Source organism: Balaenoptera borealis (genome assembly GCF_965194805.1).
Source record: "Balaenoptera borealis genome assembly, chromosome: 16".
NCBI lineage: Eukaryota > Metazoa > Chordata > Mammalia > Artiodactyla > Balaenopteridae > Balaenoptera > Balaenoptera borealis.
In genome coordinates, this window is record NC_138872.1 from 81,888,686 (window position 1) to 81,904,219 (window position 15,534).

At 39.5% G+C, this 15,534-nt stretch overlaps 1 protein-coding gene across 11 annotated transcripts in view; it reads left to right on the forward strand.

Annotated features, from left to right (window-relative positions):
• Positions 1-15,534, forward strand: part of ZCWPW1 (zinc finger CW-type and PWWP domain containing 1) — a 31,222-nt gene that overhangs the window by 2,177 nt on the left and 13,511 nt on the right. For 6 of the 11 annotated variants that reach the window (XM_082361664.1, XM_082361654.1, XM_082361662.1 and 3 more), the window contains exons 2-10: positions 1,405-1,514; positions 5,036-5,095; positions 5,911-6,164; positions 6,651-6,729; positions 7,847-7,937; positions 8,234-8,391; positions 8,602-8,724; positions 14,427-14,543; positions 15,276-15,396. In XM_082361664.1, coding sequence (XP_082217790.1) covers positions 5,068-5,095; positions 5,911-6,164; positions 6,651-6,729; positions 7,847-7,937; positions 8,234-8,391; positions 8,602-8,724; positions 14,427-14,543; positions 15,276-15,396 — 971 coding nt within the window. In that variant the 5' untranslated portion in view covers positions 1,405-1,514; positions 5,036-5,067. The remainder of the gene's footprint in view (positions 1-1,404; positions 1,515-5,035; positions 5,096-5,910; positions 6,165-6,650; positions 6,730-7,846; positions 7,938-8,233; positions 8,392-8,601; positions 8,725-14,426; positions 14,544-15,275; positions 15,397-15,534) is intronic. The other 5 variants (XM_082361658.1, XM_082361657.1, XM_082361660.1 and 2 more) reach the window with 3 other exon arrangements.

The following is a 15,534-nucleotide window of genomic DNA, read 5'->3' on the forward strand; positions in this document are numbered from 1 at the left end:
ATGCCGTTAGACATTAAGACAAAAAGAAATCAAACTCCAGCTTAAAGGATATTTAAAATATAGTCCTTATTTATTTATTTAAGAGTTATGTTTTATCTGGTGGCCATACTGAGGACTTCAAGCCTGGGAGGCAGCATCTCAAGTAACCCTGAGAAAACTGCTCCCAAAATATAGTCTTTATTTATTTATTTTACAATATATATTTACTTATTTTTGTTTGTGTCTAACTACTCCCACTAGAATGTCAGCTCGGTGAGAACAGAAACTCGATCTTTCTTGTTCTCTGCTCAAAATATAGTCTTCTTGTTTTTTTTTTTCAAAATATAGTCTTTAAATACAGTTTTTTGAGGCTCACGGAGTCTGTGTTAGAGGACAATTCTAAAGGGTTTCTTTTCTTTTAGACCAAGGATTCCAGGGACAATATAAAGAGGGAATAATTGGATACTTAAGAGGGGAGAAATTTGTGAACATATTCTAAATGGGGGGAAGGGGGAGGAGGATTAATGCTTTTTGAAAAATATTGACAAGACTGAATTTATTTAGCTAGATCAATTCTCAAACATTTTGGTCTCAGAATCCTTTTATACTCTTAAAAATTATGAAGGATTCCAAAGATTGGTTTATATCTATTTATGGATCTATTGATACTAGTATATTAGAAATTAAACTGAGAAAAAAATTAAACATTTATTTATTAATTTTAAAATAACGATAATAAACCCATTACATAATGTTAACATAGATAATATTTTAATGAAAAATGTATTTTCCTAAATGAAAGAAAATTTAGTATGAAGAATGGTGTTTTACATTTCTGCAAATCTCTTTCATGTCTGGCTTAATAGAAAACAGCTGGATTTTCATCTGTTTCTGAATTCAATCTGTTACGATATCTTGTTTTGGTTGAAAAGTATGAGAAAACCCAGCCTAACACAGATAAGTAGTTGAAAAAGGGAGGGGGCCCTCAGGGGTCTTTGGATCACACTTTGAGATCTGCTGAGCTAGGTGATTTCATTCTATAATCAGTGTCATGATTTTTAGTGTTCTAAATGAAAGAAAACTATTTTTTGGAACAGCTCATTCACCTTCTCTTGGTTCCCTTTATTATTTCTAAGTTATTTTCTCCTCCTTATTCACCCTTCTTTCTTATGTCAGTTCAGTAGTTAGGATCTGGTTATGGAACTTTCTGTTACTTTCACACTTAAAGCTTTATTGGATTTTTTGGTCTCTCTTTTTTCATCTAAGGTCAGAAAAAAGAAATTAGAACCTCAAATGTTATTCCTGGGTCTAGAGCCCCTATTCCTGGGTCTAGAGCCCCCAGTCATCTCATAGCTGGCCAGGTGAAAGTTGGTGGTATTTTGTATATTTATTAACTTCCTTAAAATTGTTTTTCTCTCTCTGAAGTAGATTTCAACATTCGTTATTGTGGGAGAAAATACTTCACCTGAAACAGAGGAGCAGAGACTTGGCTTGTCAGACAGTGACTTCCAGACTTTCCCTTCTCTATTGATCAGGTTAGAGATTTTATTTAAAAGTAATGTTCTTCATCACACCCTCACTGTAGGTTAAGGAAAACCAGTATTCATTGCTGCTTGTATATTTACTACATCTTATTAACTCAACAGTGATCCACAATTTTATCTAGTTGGTTGGGGCTCCAGTAACACACTTTTGCCTAGAGAGGTCAGTATAGGTTTAGATAATGATTTGAACCTAAATATTGGAAAAATTTTGCCGTTTTAGGTTGATTAAAATACTCTTTTTATTTTAAAAATAGAGTTTAAAAAATCACTTTGAAATGGTGGTATATGTATAAAATGCTAGAGTTACACAAGAGGGTACAGTAGAGAGCTCATTTCCACCCCCAGCCACCCGTTTCCAATCTGCTGAGACACTTTTGTCAGTTTCTTGTGTATTCTTCCAGAGATAGTTTATGGATACACAAGCATCTTATATAGATGAACATTTAAAAAAATCAAATTTTGTCATCTCAGGTACACTAATTTTCATTTTGTTTTTCTCATTTAGTATAGTTTTATAATTCTGATTGTCTTCATAGGGACTTCTCAGGATCATTTTTGGAATTCTAGAGTCTGGGAGAAGATATGTTTGTCATTTATTATTATTATTCCTTTTTTTTTTTTTAATATTTTTTTTAAATTTTTTTTTTTATATTATTCCTTTTGCAGCCTAATTTTATCCAGTTTCTGGCTTCTGTTTAGGATTATCATAAAGAAGGGACCAGTTTGCTGCAGTGATTCTCCCCCAATGTCCCACTTGCTTTTTTTCCAGAGTCAAATAAGTTTGGGAGTTGGTGGTGAAAAGTTAAGATGGAAACAATGATAAAATGTGCTTCTTAATATATAGGAAAAGTAGTTACTGCAGAATAGCGCATATCAATTATTCGCATTTATGGAATGAAGAAAAGGAACAGAAAAATACCAAAAAAAAAAAATTAAAAATACTTTATATTCAGCCATGCTGTGGCCACACTAAGTCAAGTCTCCAGTACCTTTTGAATTCATCTTGGGATCTGGAGGGAGGAATTCTACACCCTGAACAACTGAGTGTTTAGCTTGGCCATTTGAGGGTCGTAAAATTTTCAGCCCCTTTAGAGGGAAGACTGTATGAACCCAAAGATCCATTTTATGCTGCTTTTGGATCTCTTTATAGTGGCAGATGGCAGAGTTGGAAGATTGAGTTTCAGGTCCAGGGCCTTCAAAGTACTCAAAACCAACAGCCAGAAATAAGATCACTGAGAAGAACAGACATGTTATTAGAATTTAGAAGCCAAAACCTGGGTTCATCTTGACTCTACCATGTATTAACACTGAGGTTTTGGGCAAACCACAGCTGGGTAGAAATAATATTAATGGTGGAAAGTGAAAACTGGAAAAATGTACAAGTTCTTGGAACATCACAAGATGAGTCTTGGCACTGTGCTGGGTCACAAATGACTTATAGCTGTGTAGAGGTGTTAACCTCTTCAGCCTTTAGTGTGGCTGGAGGCCCCCCACTCCCATCCCTCAGTTTTATATGGATGTGGGCAGCCTGGTCCTTTTACCCTAGAGTACCTAGAAATATTTCCTGTGTGTTTCAATGTGTACTTTTAATGTGTGCTTTACATGTGTGCTGTGATATTAAAATTACTGTGAAGCACTGAACTACTGAACTAGACGATTGGGATGTAGAGTAGCACAGTTCATAACACAAACTTATAAATCAGACAGGTTCTAATCCTGATTTTTACCACTTTATCGATTACTTAATGTCTCTAAATCCCTCTAAGCGTCAATTTCCCCAATTGTAAAATGGTATCAATCTCATAGATGTATTGGGAGAATTAAATGAGATGACATATCCAAAGTTTATAGTGAGTTCTCAATAAGTGTTATTCATTATTATTAGTCACAATTTTGGTAGAAATAATGAAGCATGCTGATATTGTATAGAACATCTGTGAGTAGATAGCTACAGATAAACTATGGATATAGAGTGAATATGCTAGATTCTTATTACTAGCTTCTCTGGGGACCTCTGCTGATTACTAAATATTTCTGAGCCATGAATAGAAATCGCGAGAATCCAGCACATTCGGAAATTTATTAGACTAGAAGATCTAGGTAAAGGGAAGATATACATTATAGTGATGTTAATAAAGGGGGTTCTCTATGCATAGGGATGTCTGAATTAGGTAGGAGAATTTATAGGTTTTTTTTTTTTCTAAGTATTTAGGAGAACCTTGTGAAATGAGGTTATCCCTCTGAAGAAAACTCACTGTTTAACTCCCAGGACTGTCCACACCCTACTACCACTACTCTACTACTATTTATATTTCTGGCTGTTAAAAACGTGTCTTGTTTTAATAAGAGGCACCAAATGGGGTTGCTTATGCTAAGCTCCAAGTCACTAAACCAAGACAACTTAATTACAATGTTAGGTCTCCCAGAAATGGAATCTTAAACCAGTCAATCAGGAATTGCCTGATCAGCACTAGTTGGGTAATCTGCCTGATAGACTCCAGTAGTCCCTTAAAGGAAAATAACCTTGTATGACCAACCTGCTTTTTTTTTTTTGCCTAGTATTACTTCCTTGTTCCTGCTCCCTTCTGCCTGTAAAAGTCTTTAATTTTGTATAGCTCCTTGGAGCTCCTGTCTATCTGGTAGATTGGATGCTGCCCAATTCGTGAATTGTTGAATAAAGCCAATACGCTCCTCAAAATTTACTCAGTTGAATTTTTTTTTAAATTTTTTGTTTGGTTGCATTGGGTCTTCGTTGCTGCGCGCGGGCTTTCTCTAGTTGCGGTGAGCGAGGGCTACTCTTCGTTGCGGTGCGCGGGCTTCTCACTGCGGTGGCCTCTCTTATTGCCGAGCACGGGCTCTAGGCGCGTGGGCTCAGTAGTTGTGGCACGCAGGCTCTAGAGCACAGGCTCAGTAGTTGTGGTGCATGGGCTTAGTTGCTCTGCGGCATGTGGGATCTTCCCGGACCAGGGCTCGAACCCGTGTCCCCTGCATTAGCAGGCGGGTTCTTAACCACTGTGCCACCAGGGAAGCCCCTGAATTTTGTTTTTTAACAAATCACTACCACTATCATTTCTACCTACTTACAAGTGCCTACCTCATGTTGCACATGGTTCTAGAAACTTAAAACACTAAGGATTGTTGCTGATCTTTAAAACAGCAACTCTTATTATCCTCCAGCATGTAACTGGCACTGCTGAGGAGTAGAATTGTAGTCAAGAAGGCAGAAAATGTAGTTCAAGTGTCCCAGGCAAAGAGACCCTGAACCCAAGAAGACAGGGAGAGGAGAAAGTTTAAAATCATGTTCGATCAGCACTGTATAGCACAGGGAACTATATTCAGTATCCTGTGATAAACCATAATGGTGAAGAATATGAAAAAGAATATATATAAGTTTAACTGACTCACTTTGCTGTGCAGCAGAAATTAACAGAACATTGTAAATCAGCTAGGCTTCAATAAAATTTAAAAAATCATGTTCAGAGTCATAGCAGTTCATTTCTTTTTTCTAACAGAGGCATAAAGAAAAGTGTAGCTTCTGAGCTGAATGATGACAACCTTGCAGAGTAAAGATGGTGAGTCAAGAGTCACTTTCCTCTTCTTTCTCAGCCCTTGGTCATCTGGACACCTTTACCTCCAAAGGGAAGCTCAATTCACATGTATTTCATGTCCACTTTGTTAAAGTTACTACTTTTCTAGACACTTTGAGTGAAATATATTTGACTTAGAAACAGTCTTATTCAAGAAATGTATGAACTCGTAGGGAAAGAAGAGACATTTAGATATTTAAAACATGAATTTAAATGTGGTAAATGCCACAGGACAGGTACAAAGTATTATGGAAGCTCAGAAGAAAGATACATTACTTATACCTGGGAGGATCAGTACAATTTTCATTGCATCGTTTGTAGATTTTGACTAGGTTTTTAAAAATTTCTCTAATTTCCCCTAAAATTTTGTGCAAAGTTAAAACAAGCAAATTAAAAAAAATTTTCACATTTGAATAATTCAGTTTCCTGCATACTTATATTTATCACCTTTGACTTACTCAGTGGTTCTTAAACCTGGTAGTGCATCAGAATCATCTAGATAGCCTTGTAAAATTACAGATTCTTGGGCCTCACTTCAAACTACTTCATCAGAATCTTAGGGCAGGGATGAGAGGGTCGGGGGCTGGGAGGGTTGGGGAAGGAAGGCCTAGGAATCTGAATTTGTTAAATAATTATTATTTTTTTCATATCATAATATTTCATAATATAATATTATAATATTATAATCAATATTTCATATCCAGATAATTCTGATATAGTCAATCAGTGGCAGTGTTTGGCAATTTCTGTGTTAGATTCTATATTTCATAAATTCCATTTGATGATCACATTTCTTTCAGAATGCGGGAAGGGACCAAAGAAAACCTTTGCCCCACCTGCACAAAAACTGCATAGCCTGATGCCCTGTAACCTTAACTCATCGAAGGAGGAGATCCTGGGGATCAGTTCCCCAGAGGCAGAGACCAGGCCAAGCCTGCTAAAGGCCAGGTTAGAGAAGAAGAAGGAGAAAACAACCGAAGAGAATGGTACAGGCAGTGGCCAGGAGATAAAAGGAAGGGCTCAAGACAACAAGAAAGCAAAGAAGAAGGAAAAGGTAAAAATCACAATGATGGGCTCTAGTGGGACAGTTTCTCCTAGTCACCCAGCCTGGGCAAACAGGATCTTTTCATTTCAGAAGACATTTAAATATTTATAACATAAATTTGAATGTGGTAAATCCCACAGGGAAAATTCATCCTGTAGTTTCAGTTTTTGATTTCTTTTTGGGGCTTCTATTTTCTTCTCGAAGAGGTAAAAAGTGTTTTGATGAAAGTGTTTAGCAGGGCATACTGGGCAGGGAGGGGCTGAGGTGGGATGGAGGTGAGAGTAGAAGTAGACAGAAATTTTATAAACTTTTTCCTTTTCTTTGACTCCTTTACTCCCAGGAGATCTGGGATAGAATTTATGGAATCCTTAGGTTGACTTTATGCTCTCAGTCTTGTGAACTTACTGCCTCATCTAAAGGAGGCTTCCTTGACTAGTCACAGAGGAGGACTGGGGAAAGATGAGCAGTTTTTCTCCCCTACCCTTCTCTCTGCAGGGAAAATCAACTCTTACCAATGCAGAATTTGAGGAGATTGTCCAGATTGTGCTACAGAAGTCCCTCCAGGAGTGCTTGGGTATGGCTTTTAGTGAGAGAAAAAGAGTTTCAGTTTGGCAAAGAAATTGTTATCTGAGGGGTAGAGTAAGTCGATAGCTTCTCTCCTTCCTTCCATCTTTCTAAGTAAGGAAATATTAGATGAGACTTTGAAGTATTTTTAAATACTTCATCTTCTATCAAGAGGACTATAGCTAAACCACCTTAGACAGAGGGTACAGACTTTTAGAAAGGTAGATTACATTGACTTCAGAATATAAAAATAGTCTCATCTAGATTTTTTAAATGTAATTTAAATTTATTTCTATATGTTTACAATCTTCATAGAAAAGATAAATTATTTTTCCCAGATTTGAAGAACTTAGTCTCCACTTACCCTTGTATATTTCTGTTTCTAATACTGCTTTAACATATGCTCAGGAATTTGATTTTAGAATAAGGAACTCTATAGCATAGGTCGTAAGGCCTTCTCCATAAGGTCATGAGGCTAAGGACAGTGGTTTGACATTTTCAGCTATTCTTAGGTATACTTCCATTCCTAGAGAAAGTTTGAGGAACAAATGATATAAAACATGGTACATAAAATTTCTGTTATGTACACACAATAAAATTAATATTACCTGGCTATCCTAGAATAGGCACATCAATCTGGAAAGGCTTGCAGAAGGATGTAGATTTGTAGTTTTTCCTGAGAATTAAAAAACTTGAAAGTTGGAACTTCCCTGGTAGCACAGTGGTTGAGACTTCACGCTCCCAATGCAGGGGGCCCGGGTTCGATCCCTGGTTGGGGAACTAGATCCCACATGCATGCCACAACTAAGAGTTCTCATGCCACAACTAAGGAGCCGGTGAGCTGCAACTAAGTAGACTGTGAACCACAGCTGAGGACCCCGCCTGCCGCAACTAACTGAGACCTGGCACAACCAAATAAATAAATAAATATTAAAAAAAAAAAAAAACAAACTTGAAAGTTCTATGGTGTGGCAAAAGTCCAAAGGTAAGCTCTTCCAGGCAACTGACGGGAGATATTTTAATGAAAGTTTACAGTTGGAAATAATGGAGTAGTTGTTTTCTTTAATTGCTTCTCTGCTTATAGTATTTTGTTTTGGGAGGGATGGAATCTAGCCTTGATTTTGCAGAGACTTCCTGTGCCCAGCCTACAAGATGTACCCAGTTAGACAAGGAACCAGGAATTGCTTCTTCTACTACTGATAATAATAATGCTGATGGGTAAGTTTATCCCAGTGAGGCGAGTTGATCACAGGGTGGACTTAATATTGATAAATGGTTATCCATCTATCTATCTATCTAGTCATTTTTCATATCTCTATAGATTTCTCTCATCTCAGGAAAGACACTTGAGTTGAGTTGGGAAAAATAGGCCAGTAGATGGATAAAATGACCTCAGGAGGCCATAGAGAGCTTACAATTCTTCTGTCCTCCTAACTTTTATCCTTGGGTTTTTTCAAAAGAGGGGTACTACAAATTGCCCCTTTATACCTTTTAATTAAAAATCTTATTTGCAGAGAGAGGGTAGTGGTACCGCATATTCTAGAGATTTCAGCCTCTCAGGAAGGTGGAGTAATCCCTGAGATAAAGACATCTAAGCCAGGCCAGCCAGATCCTGCACCCTCTGAGAAGAAATTCAATAAACTCTCCTTAAGCAAAAGAAAGAAGGCCACTCGTAAGTATAGTCAGATACACTTTGACACCTGGCTCAAGTACTTACTCCATGAAATTAGGGAATTGGACAGTGGGCATACTGAGAATTTTCAGCCCAAGACTTGAAACTGTTGAGCTATGATTCTTCTTCCTTCTTTAACTGGCCTTTACTATCTACAAAGATTCTCTTCTTCATCTCCCTACCCTACAATGTTTTCTTTTATCTTCCCAGAAGATGAGAAAATGGAGAAAGCCCAAAGTGGACATGAGCACAAACAGAAAGACCAACTGAAGAAAACAGTTCAGGATCATTCTCAGATCAGGGACCAACAAAAAGGAGAGGGAAGTGGTTTTGGTGAGTTCAGCCATGGTTTGAAAAACCTACTTGGGCTTGAAAATTGGAGGTGGAGGACAGAGGTAAGGGTTAGGATGTTAGAGGAAATTATGCAAAGACTATAATTTATCCCTCACAGCTGCTTGTTAGAGGATATGGTGCTGAGGAAGAGAGAGAACTATTTCACTCATTCAATTATTCAGTCATATAATCCACAGGTGTTTGGTGCTTGCTAAATTCTAGGCATTTTAGGAGGTACTGAGTAAATGCAGAGGAAACAAATATAAGCCTGTCGCGCGAGAGCGAAGCTTGTGAGGAAGGCCAACAAGAAAGCTACAAATTGGGAGTAGTCCTGGAAAAGTTTCCAAGAAAAAGATATCATTTGAGCCAGATCTTGAAGTATAATTTAGTCAGACGAACTAAGGTGGGGATGGGGGTCAGAGTGATAATTATTGGCAGAGTAATGGAGGAGGGCTAATGTTTGTAGCTTTTGGGTATTTTGGGGGGTAGGAGGTTGTAGGGATGGGGGAGATAAGGCTAGAGGCAAGTAAGCACCAGATGTTAAAGGACCTTACAAGTCAGGCTAAGGAAGTTGGATTTTATTTTAAAAGTAAAGAGGAACCATTGACATTAAGTAGGCAAAACTTGATAAGATTTGCATTTTAGAAAGCTTGCTCTGGCACTAGCATGGAAGATGGATTGGCAGGAGAAAAACTAGACCCATAGAAATAATTATCCAGGCAAGGAAGACAGACAATAGCAGTGAAGAGGAAGAGACAAAATTGAGATCTTTAGGACGCAAGATCAATATGATATGATTGCTGCTGGATATGAGAGCTGAGGAAGAGTGAGGCCTCTAGGATGGTCCTGTTTTCCGGCATGAGTGACTGAGTGGATGAAGAATCATGATCTGAAGTGGAAAATATAGAAGAAAGAGCAAGTTGAAGATGATGGATTGAGCTTTGCATGAGTTAGGGGGTCTGTGATGAGCTTTAGAACTCAAGAAAGGGGTCTGGGCTCTCGGAGATACAGATTCGGGAGTCATCTGCATCAATAGGAATAGATGAAATTTTCCAAGAAGAGGGTGTAGAGTGAAAAGGGAACATTGGATAAAAACACTGGGGGAACATAATGTTTAGGGTTGAGCAGAGGAAGAGCTACCCAGGGAGAAAGCTCAGAAAGGTAGGAGGAAAACTAGGAGAGTGTGGTATCACAGATTCCAGGGGAGGAGAGAATGTCAAGAAAGAGGGAGTGTTAGCCATGTTAAATGCTACTACAGAGATAACAAAAAGAATAAAGATTTGAAAATCAGCAGATATCACAATTAGGAAATCATTAGGGTTGATTAGAGCAACCATAGGGGTTGGTGAGGGTGAATGGCAGGTTATTGTTGGTTGAAGAATAGATACTTTTTTCAATTAGTTTAGATGTGAAAACTAGGAGGGAAAAAATAGTAAATAAAGGGGAGTGGGTATAAAGTAGATGGAAGATTTTTCTTTCTTTTTTTTTAGCTTTCTTTTAAAAGAAAGACACTTGACCTCTTTATTGTCGGCATATTTATATGCTGAGGGAAAATTGTTTATAGAGAGGGAGAGATTAAAGAAGAGAATGAGAAGAGAACCAGAGGGTTTATTTTGAGTCAGAAAGGACACAGCCTTTCAGATTGGATGGAGGGAAATAAGGATGCATATAGATTTATTTATTCTTTTAACAATAGTTTTTAATGCCTTATATTATATGCCAGGCATTGTGCTGGGTACTAGAAATATGTTAGTGAACAAAATAGATAATCCTTGCTGTCATAGAATTTACAGTTTTAGTGTGCTAGATAGATAACAAACAAATACATTGTGTGAAATAACCTTGGTAATATTGGGAAATTTTAGTATGATAAATAAAATAGATCATGCAATATATTAGTATGTTTAAAATTTTGAAAATAAGTAGACTTAATCTGGGGGAAAACAGGCTTGCACCAAAAAAGAAAAAAAACCAAAAACCAGAACCCGAAGATTAAGGAACAGGGGACTAAACAGTCAGCTGGTGTCTAATAAGCATGCGTATATATATAATTTGGATTATAGAAGAATAATATAGTTTGTACATACTTGAAAGAAAACTCTAGGAAGACTATGCAGGTACGAAACAAGGTAGTCTAGGGCAGTAAACCACTCCTCGTGTTGTAATGACATGGCAATCAGTATAAAGAGCTGGAGGTATAAGTCTAATGTGGGCAGTCGGCTGGTCTGGGTAGTAGTGTTCCCTCTCCTGTAACTCTCAGTATTAAGGCGAGGGATAGATTTTAGCCTGGGAGATGGAAGTTCACTCCTTTGGCAGTGCTCGTGAGTTGAATTGTGGTAGTAGTGACTATGTAAGCCTCTTCCTATTAATGATCCACTCTTCCTGTTTTTCACAGTTGCCAAGGAGAGGTGGGTGCTCCTGGAGCAGGAAGTAGAAAGGGAGTATCCAGTAGATTTGCATTAAGTTCTGTGAAGGGTAGGAAAAGAATGTCACTAGAGGAAATGGTGGAGACCTAATTAAGATTGGGTCAGCTAGAGAAAGCATTTATAAGGAAATAACATTTAAGCTGAAACCTGGAACAAGACTAGAAGTTAGCCAAGTGAAGCGTAGGAGAAAGTTTTAGGTAAGGTGAAGATTGTCGTACTCCAGGTACTGAAAGAAAGCTGGTATAATTGGGATTCAGAGAGCAAGGGAAACAAGGCTGGAAAGTGGCTCTGGATAAATGTAAGGAGGTAGGCAGTGGCTAGATCAAAGACCATGTTACAAAGTGAGAATTTTATCTTAAGTTTAGTGGGAAGTCCCTGGTGGGTTTTAACCAGGGAAGTGACATCATCAAATTGATGTTTTAAAAGGATCCCTTTGGTGATTAATTGGAGAATGGAGTATGGGGAGACAAGAGTAGACCAGCTAGGAAGTTAGTGCTAGGATTAGATGTTTTGGTGGCTTGGATTAGGATGATGAAGGAGACAAGAAGTGAATGGTTTTAAGATATGTTTTAGAGGTAAAATTCTCAGAACTTGGTAATGAGCTGGATATTGGGAGGTGAGAGAGAGGAGAGGGTTTGTCAAAGATGATTGGCTTCTGGCTTGAGCAGTTATGTGAAAGGAGGTGGGACAAAACAGTTCTGTAGGATAAGATCAAGCATTTGGGTTTGGGCCCATTAGGTTTGAGATCGTTGTGAGACATCCAGATAGAGATATCAAAGAGCAAGATGGCTATAGGAACCGGGAGCTCAGAACAGAGGCTGTTAGCGTACATCTGTGTGTTGTCAGCTGTGAAAATGGATTTCAAAGCTGAGGGAGTGGATGAGCCGGCCTCAGGAGAAAGTGCAGCATGGGGAGTGAAGACCCATGATTAGGCTTTGGAACTCCAACTCAGAGATTTAGAGATTGGACAGAGAGCGAGGAGAACTCAGTGAAGGAGACTGAGGAGGGAGTTACCAGAAAGATGGGATGGGGAAACGGGAGAATGAGGGATCACGGAACCCAAGAAAGCTAGTGTTTCAAGAATGAGCGGTCAACTGAAATGCTCTTGACCTGTGTCTATGACATCAGCCTTTATTATCACAGAGCCACATCATGAGCCTCAAACACAGTTTTCAAACACCTCTTCTCTTCTTTGTAAGTTGCTTGAAAGGAAACTTTAAGGAACTCTATGTCTTTAAAAACTGTCATTGGAAAGTTCATCCTAAACCATAAATATCTAGTTTTATAGCATTAGGATGATTTTCCCGCACTCATTTCCTCATGAATATTCATTATTTTTACAACCACCATTTATTTGATTGATCTCTGTTCACTTTTATGGTCCCTGGCCCTTTCCCCCACTCTTTTTTTTCTAGTCTTCCCAGGTCACCTCTGTAAACATCCAAAACTATCATTGGAAACTGTCTTTTCAGACTAATATATCATTCTCAACCAGTACTTTATTCTTCAAAATAAAGCAATTGAGAAGGTGATCCATAATATGAGATATTGTGAAGGGACCCAAATGTAAGCCAACTGCTTTTCTGAGGGATGATTTTGGTGGAATGGAGGGCATCCCTTATCCCTTATGTTTCGGCATTCAAGGTAAAATTTGACAGTGGGAGAGTGAACTTACTAGAGAAACGTATTGGTTGATATTGTTAGCTGTGAATATATAGTATACCTATGTGGCTGGTCAGTGATTTTTCTCTAGCAATGCTCAGTCAAATGAGTATAGGCACAGAAAAAGTAGAGTGGGTTCATTCAGAATTGTGTTTGCTAGCTGGGTGGGAGGAAGGACAGAGGGAAAGGGAGTTGTTGATGTCTGGAAGAGAATCTAAGGAAATTAAACCTGCGTAAGTACAGAGTGAAGAAAAACAATTAATCTTAATTGCTACTAGATTGAGAGAAAGGTAGGGGCCAGTGGATTGGAGATCTAGATAAAGTGAAAGTTGCCACAGGGGTCTTGGAGCAAGTAAGGTGGAAGGATGGGGCATTTTTTATCAGACAGGGGTTTAGATAAGTGGTTCAGGGGAGTGCGCGGTCCCTGCAGATGACTGGGTGTGGCATGCAGGGTGGGAGTGGGTTCCTGAGGTGAGGGGGTTACCGAGGTGGCATGGAGGAGAACATATGGGGTGCCTTGTGAGTTACCCCTGTGACTGTAGTGGTCATCTACGAGGGCAGGAGGTAGAGAGGAGAAGACTGAACCAGATGCCAGCATCGTGACAAGGGTGATGAGAGGGCAGTGTAGTCCCATGGCATAGACCTCGAGTGAGGAAGGGTTTTATAGGAGGGAGGATAGTAATGGTCTGCAAGTGTCAATGGGGAGTAAGGATGATGCTGACCCCACTTTCTGGCGTGGGGTATGTGAGAAGGACAGGCTCTTCTTAGAGGGCTTCAGCGGTGGGGTGGGGTCGGGTTGGGGCAGTGTCATTAGCGCATCACCAGATTTCAGAAAGGAGGCAGAATTTCAGAGAAGAGATTGAAGACATGTGGACTTCTGTTGCTTTTGTTTGGAATCCCAAAGACTATAGTGGAAGAGTTTGGGAGGGAGAGAGGAGAGGCTTTGTGGGACGTTGGGTCAACTTAGAAGATGTGGGGGTAGAGAAAGGTGGAGATGAGAGTTTGGAAGGTAATGGATAAAAGGAGTGTTTGGCCATTGAGCACAGCCTGAAGTAAATAGTTTGAGAAACGATAGGCTTAAACCTGTCTTTTGGAGAGGGGTGAACTCAGGGCTGTTGGTCCCAAAGGCTGCAACTTGGTGATTTGGTGTCAGGTTAATTTGTTGAGGTTGAAACAGGAACTCCGGATGCTGTGCACAAAAGAGGTGCTGGTTAGTCCTTCAGAAGAACTTTTTAGTAGTGACATGCCCTCAGAGAAATGAGGCACTAGCCAGAAATATGCCAGACATCCTTTTTAAGAACTGTCAATACAGGAAACACTCCTTTCTGCCTTGGGGGAGGAGAGATGATAGCATGGTATAGGAGAAAGATTGAGATGTGAGACCTGGGCTCTAAGTTCAGCTTTGCCACCAATTTAGACTGATCTTTAGCAGTCAGTTATCTCCTCTGAGCTTTTGGTTTTACCATTTATAAGTTAGGGATTGAATGAGTTGATCTCTAAGGCTGTGTGATTCTGGCAGAGGTGGTGGTGGCAGGGAGTATATTGATTTTAATTGAATTGAAGAAGGAAGAACATATTTTTGAGTCTCTTATATCAGGCTTTTTCCTGTGACAGGTCAATGTCTAGTCTGGGTCCAGTGTTCCTCCCCAAACTGTGAGAAATGGAGGCGGCTACGTGGGAACATTGACCCCTCAGTCCTCCCAGATAATTGGTCCTGTGACCAGAATACAGGTAGAATGGAGTGGAAATTTTTTTTCAGTTTTTATTGTTTGTCCCTTTCTTTCCCTGCTTTCATCCTTTAGATTAAATATGACAAAAGTATAGTTAGGACTCCAGGGGTCCTTGTAGTTAGTGTTTGGGGAGAGGGGGGGATCTTGCTGTCATGTCAAGATGAATCTGGCATAAAGGGCTAGAGGAAGACACCATGAAGAGCTATGTTGTGAGGAGAGCCCTGGAATCTAAACGTATGTTCTGAGTGAATTCCATTTTCTTCAGCATTGGTTTGAGCCTGTCAATCTGATTAGATTGTTGGTATTGGGTTGGCAGATAGGAAGGGATATGGGATGTATGGGGAAAAGCCAGTGAGAGAGATTCAGTGGCTTAGAATTCTAGAATGTTTGAAACTACTTGAAAGAGATTATGAAGCTCTAGTCTAGCCCAACTATTTTACAGATGAGAAAACAGAATATCAGAGAAATTACCTTCATGATGTTACACTGATGGAAGCAGGGTCAGACACGTGGGATGTAGGTAGAAGTTTGGAGTCTCTTTCTACAGAGCATAACGAGGCAGCGCTCCTACTTCTCCAGGCTCTGGCTGCATTTCCTTCATGGGTCTCCCAGGTGTCCTTTTGGTCCTTCCTGCTGCATATACCAATTTCTTCTTGTCCTCTCCCCTGCCCTCATCCAGATTTTCACCTTATGAGGCTCTTTCCATCCCTTCATTCCTCCTCTCTTTTGGCAGATTTGGAGTATAATCACTGTGATATCCCTGAGGAGACCTGGACAGGGCATGAGAGTGAAGTGGCCTATGCCTCCTACATCCCAGGATCCATCATCTGGGCCAAGCAATACGGTTACCCCTGGTAGGGCGCTATGGCAGAGTCAGAGCATCCTTCATGAACTTGGGAGTGGTAGATTCAAGCAGGGAAGGAAGGAAATGGAAGGGATTTATAATGGAAATGGTACCTGCCTTAGAAAGAGCATGGGTGAGGGAGAATATA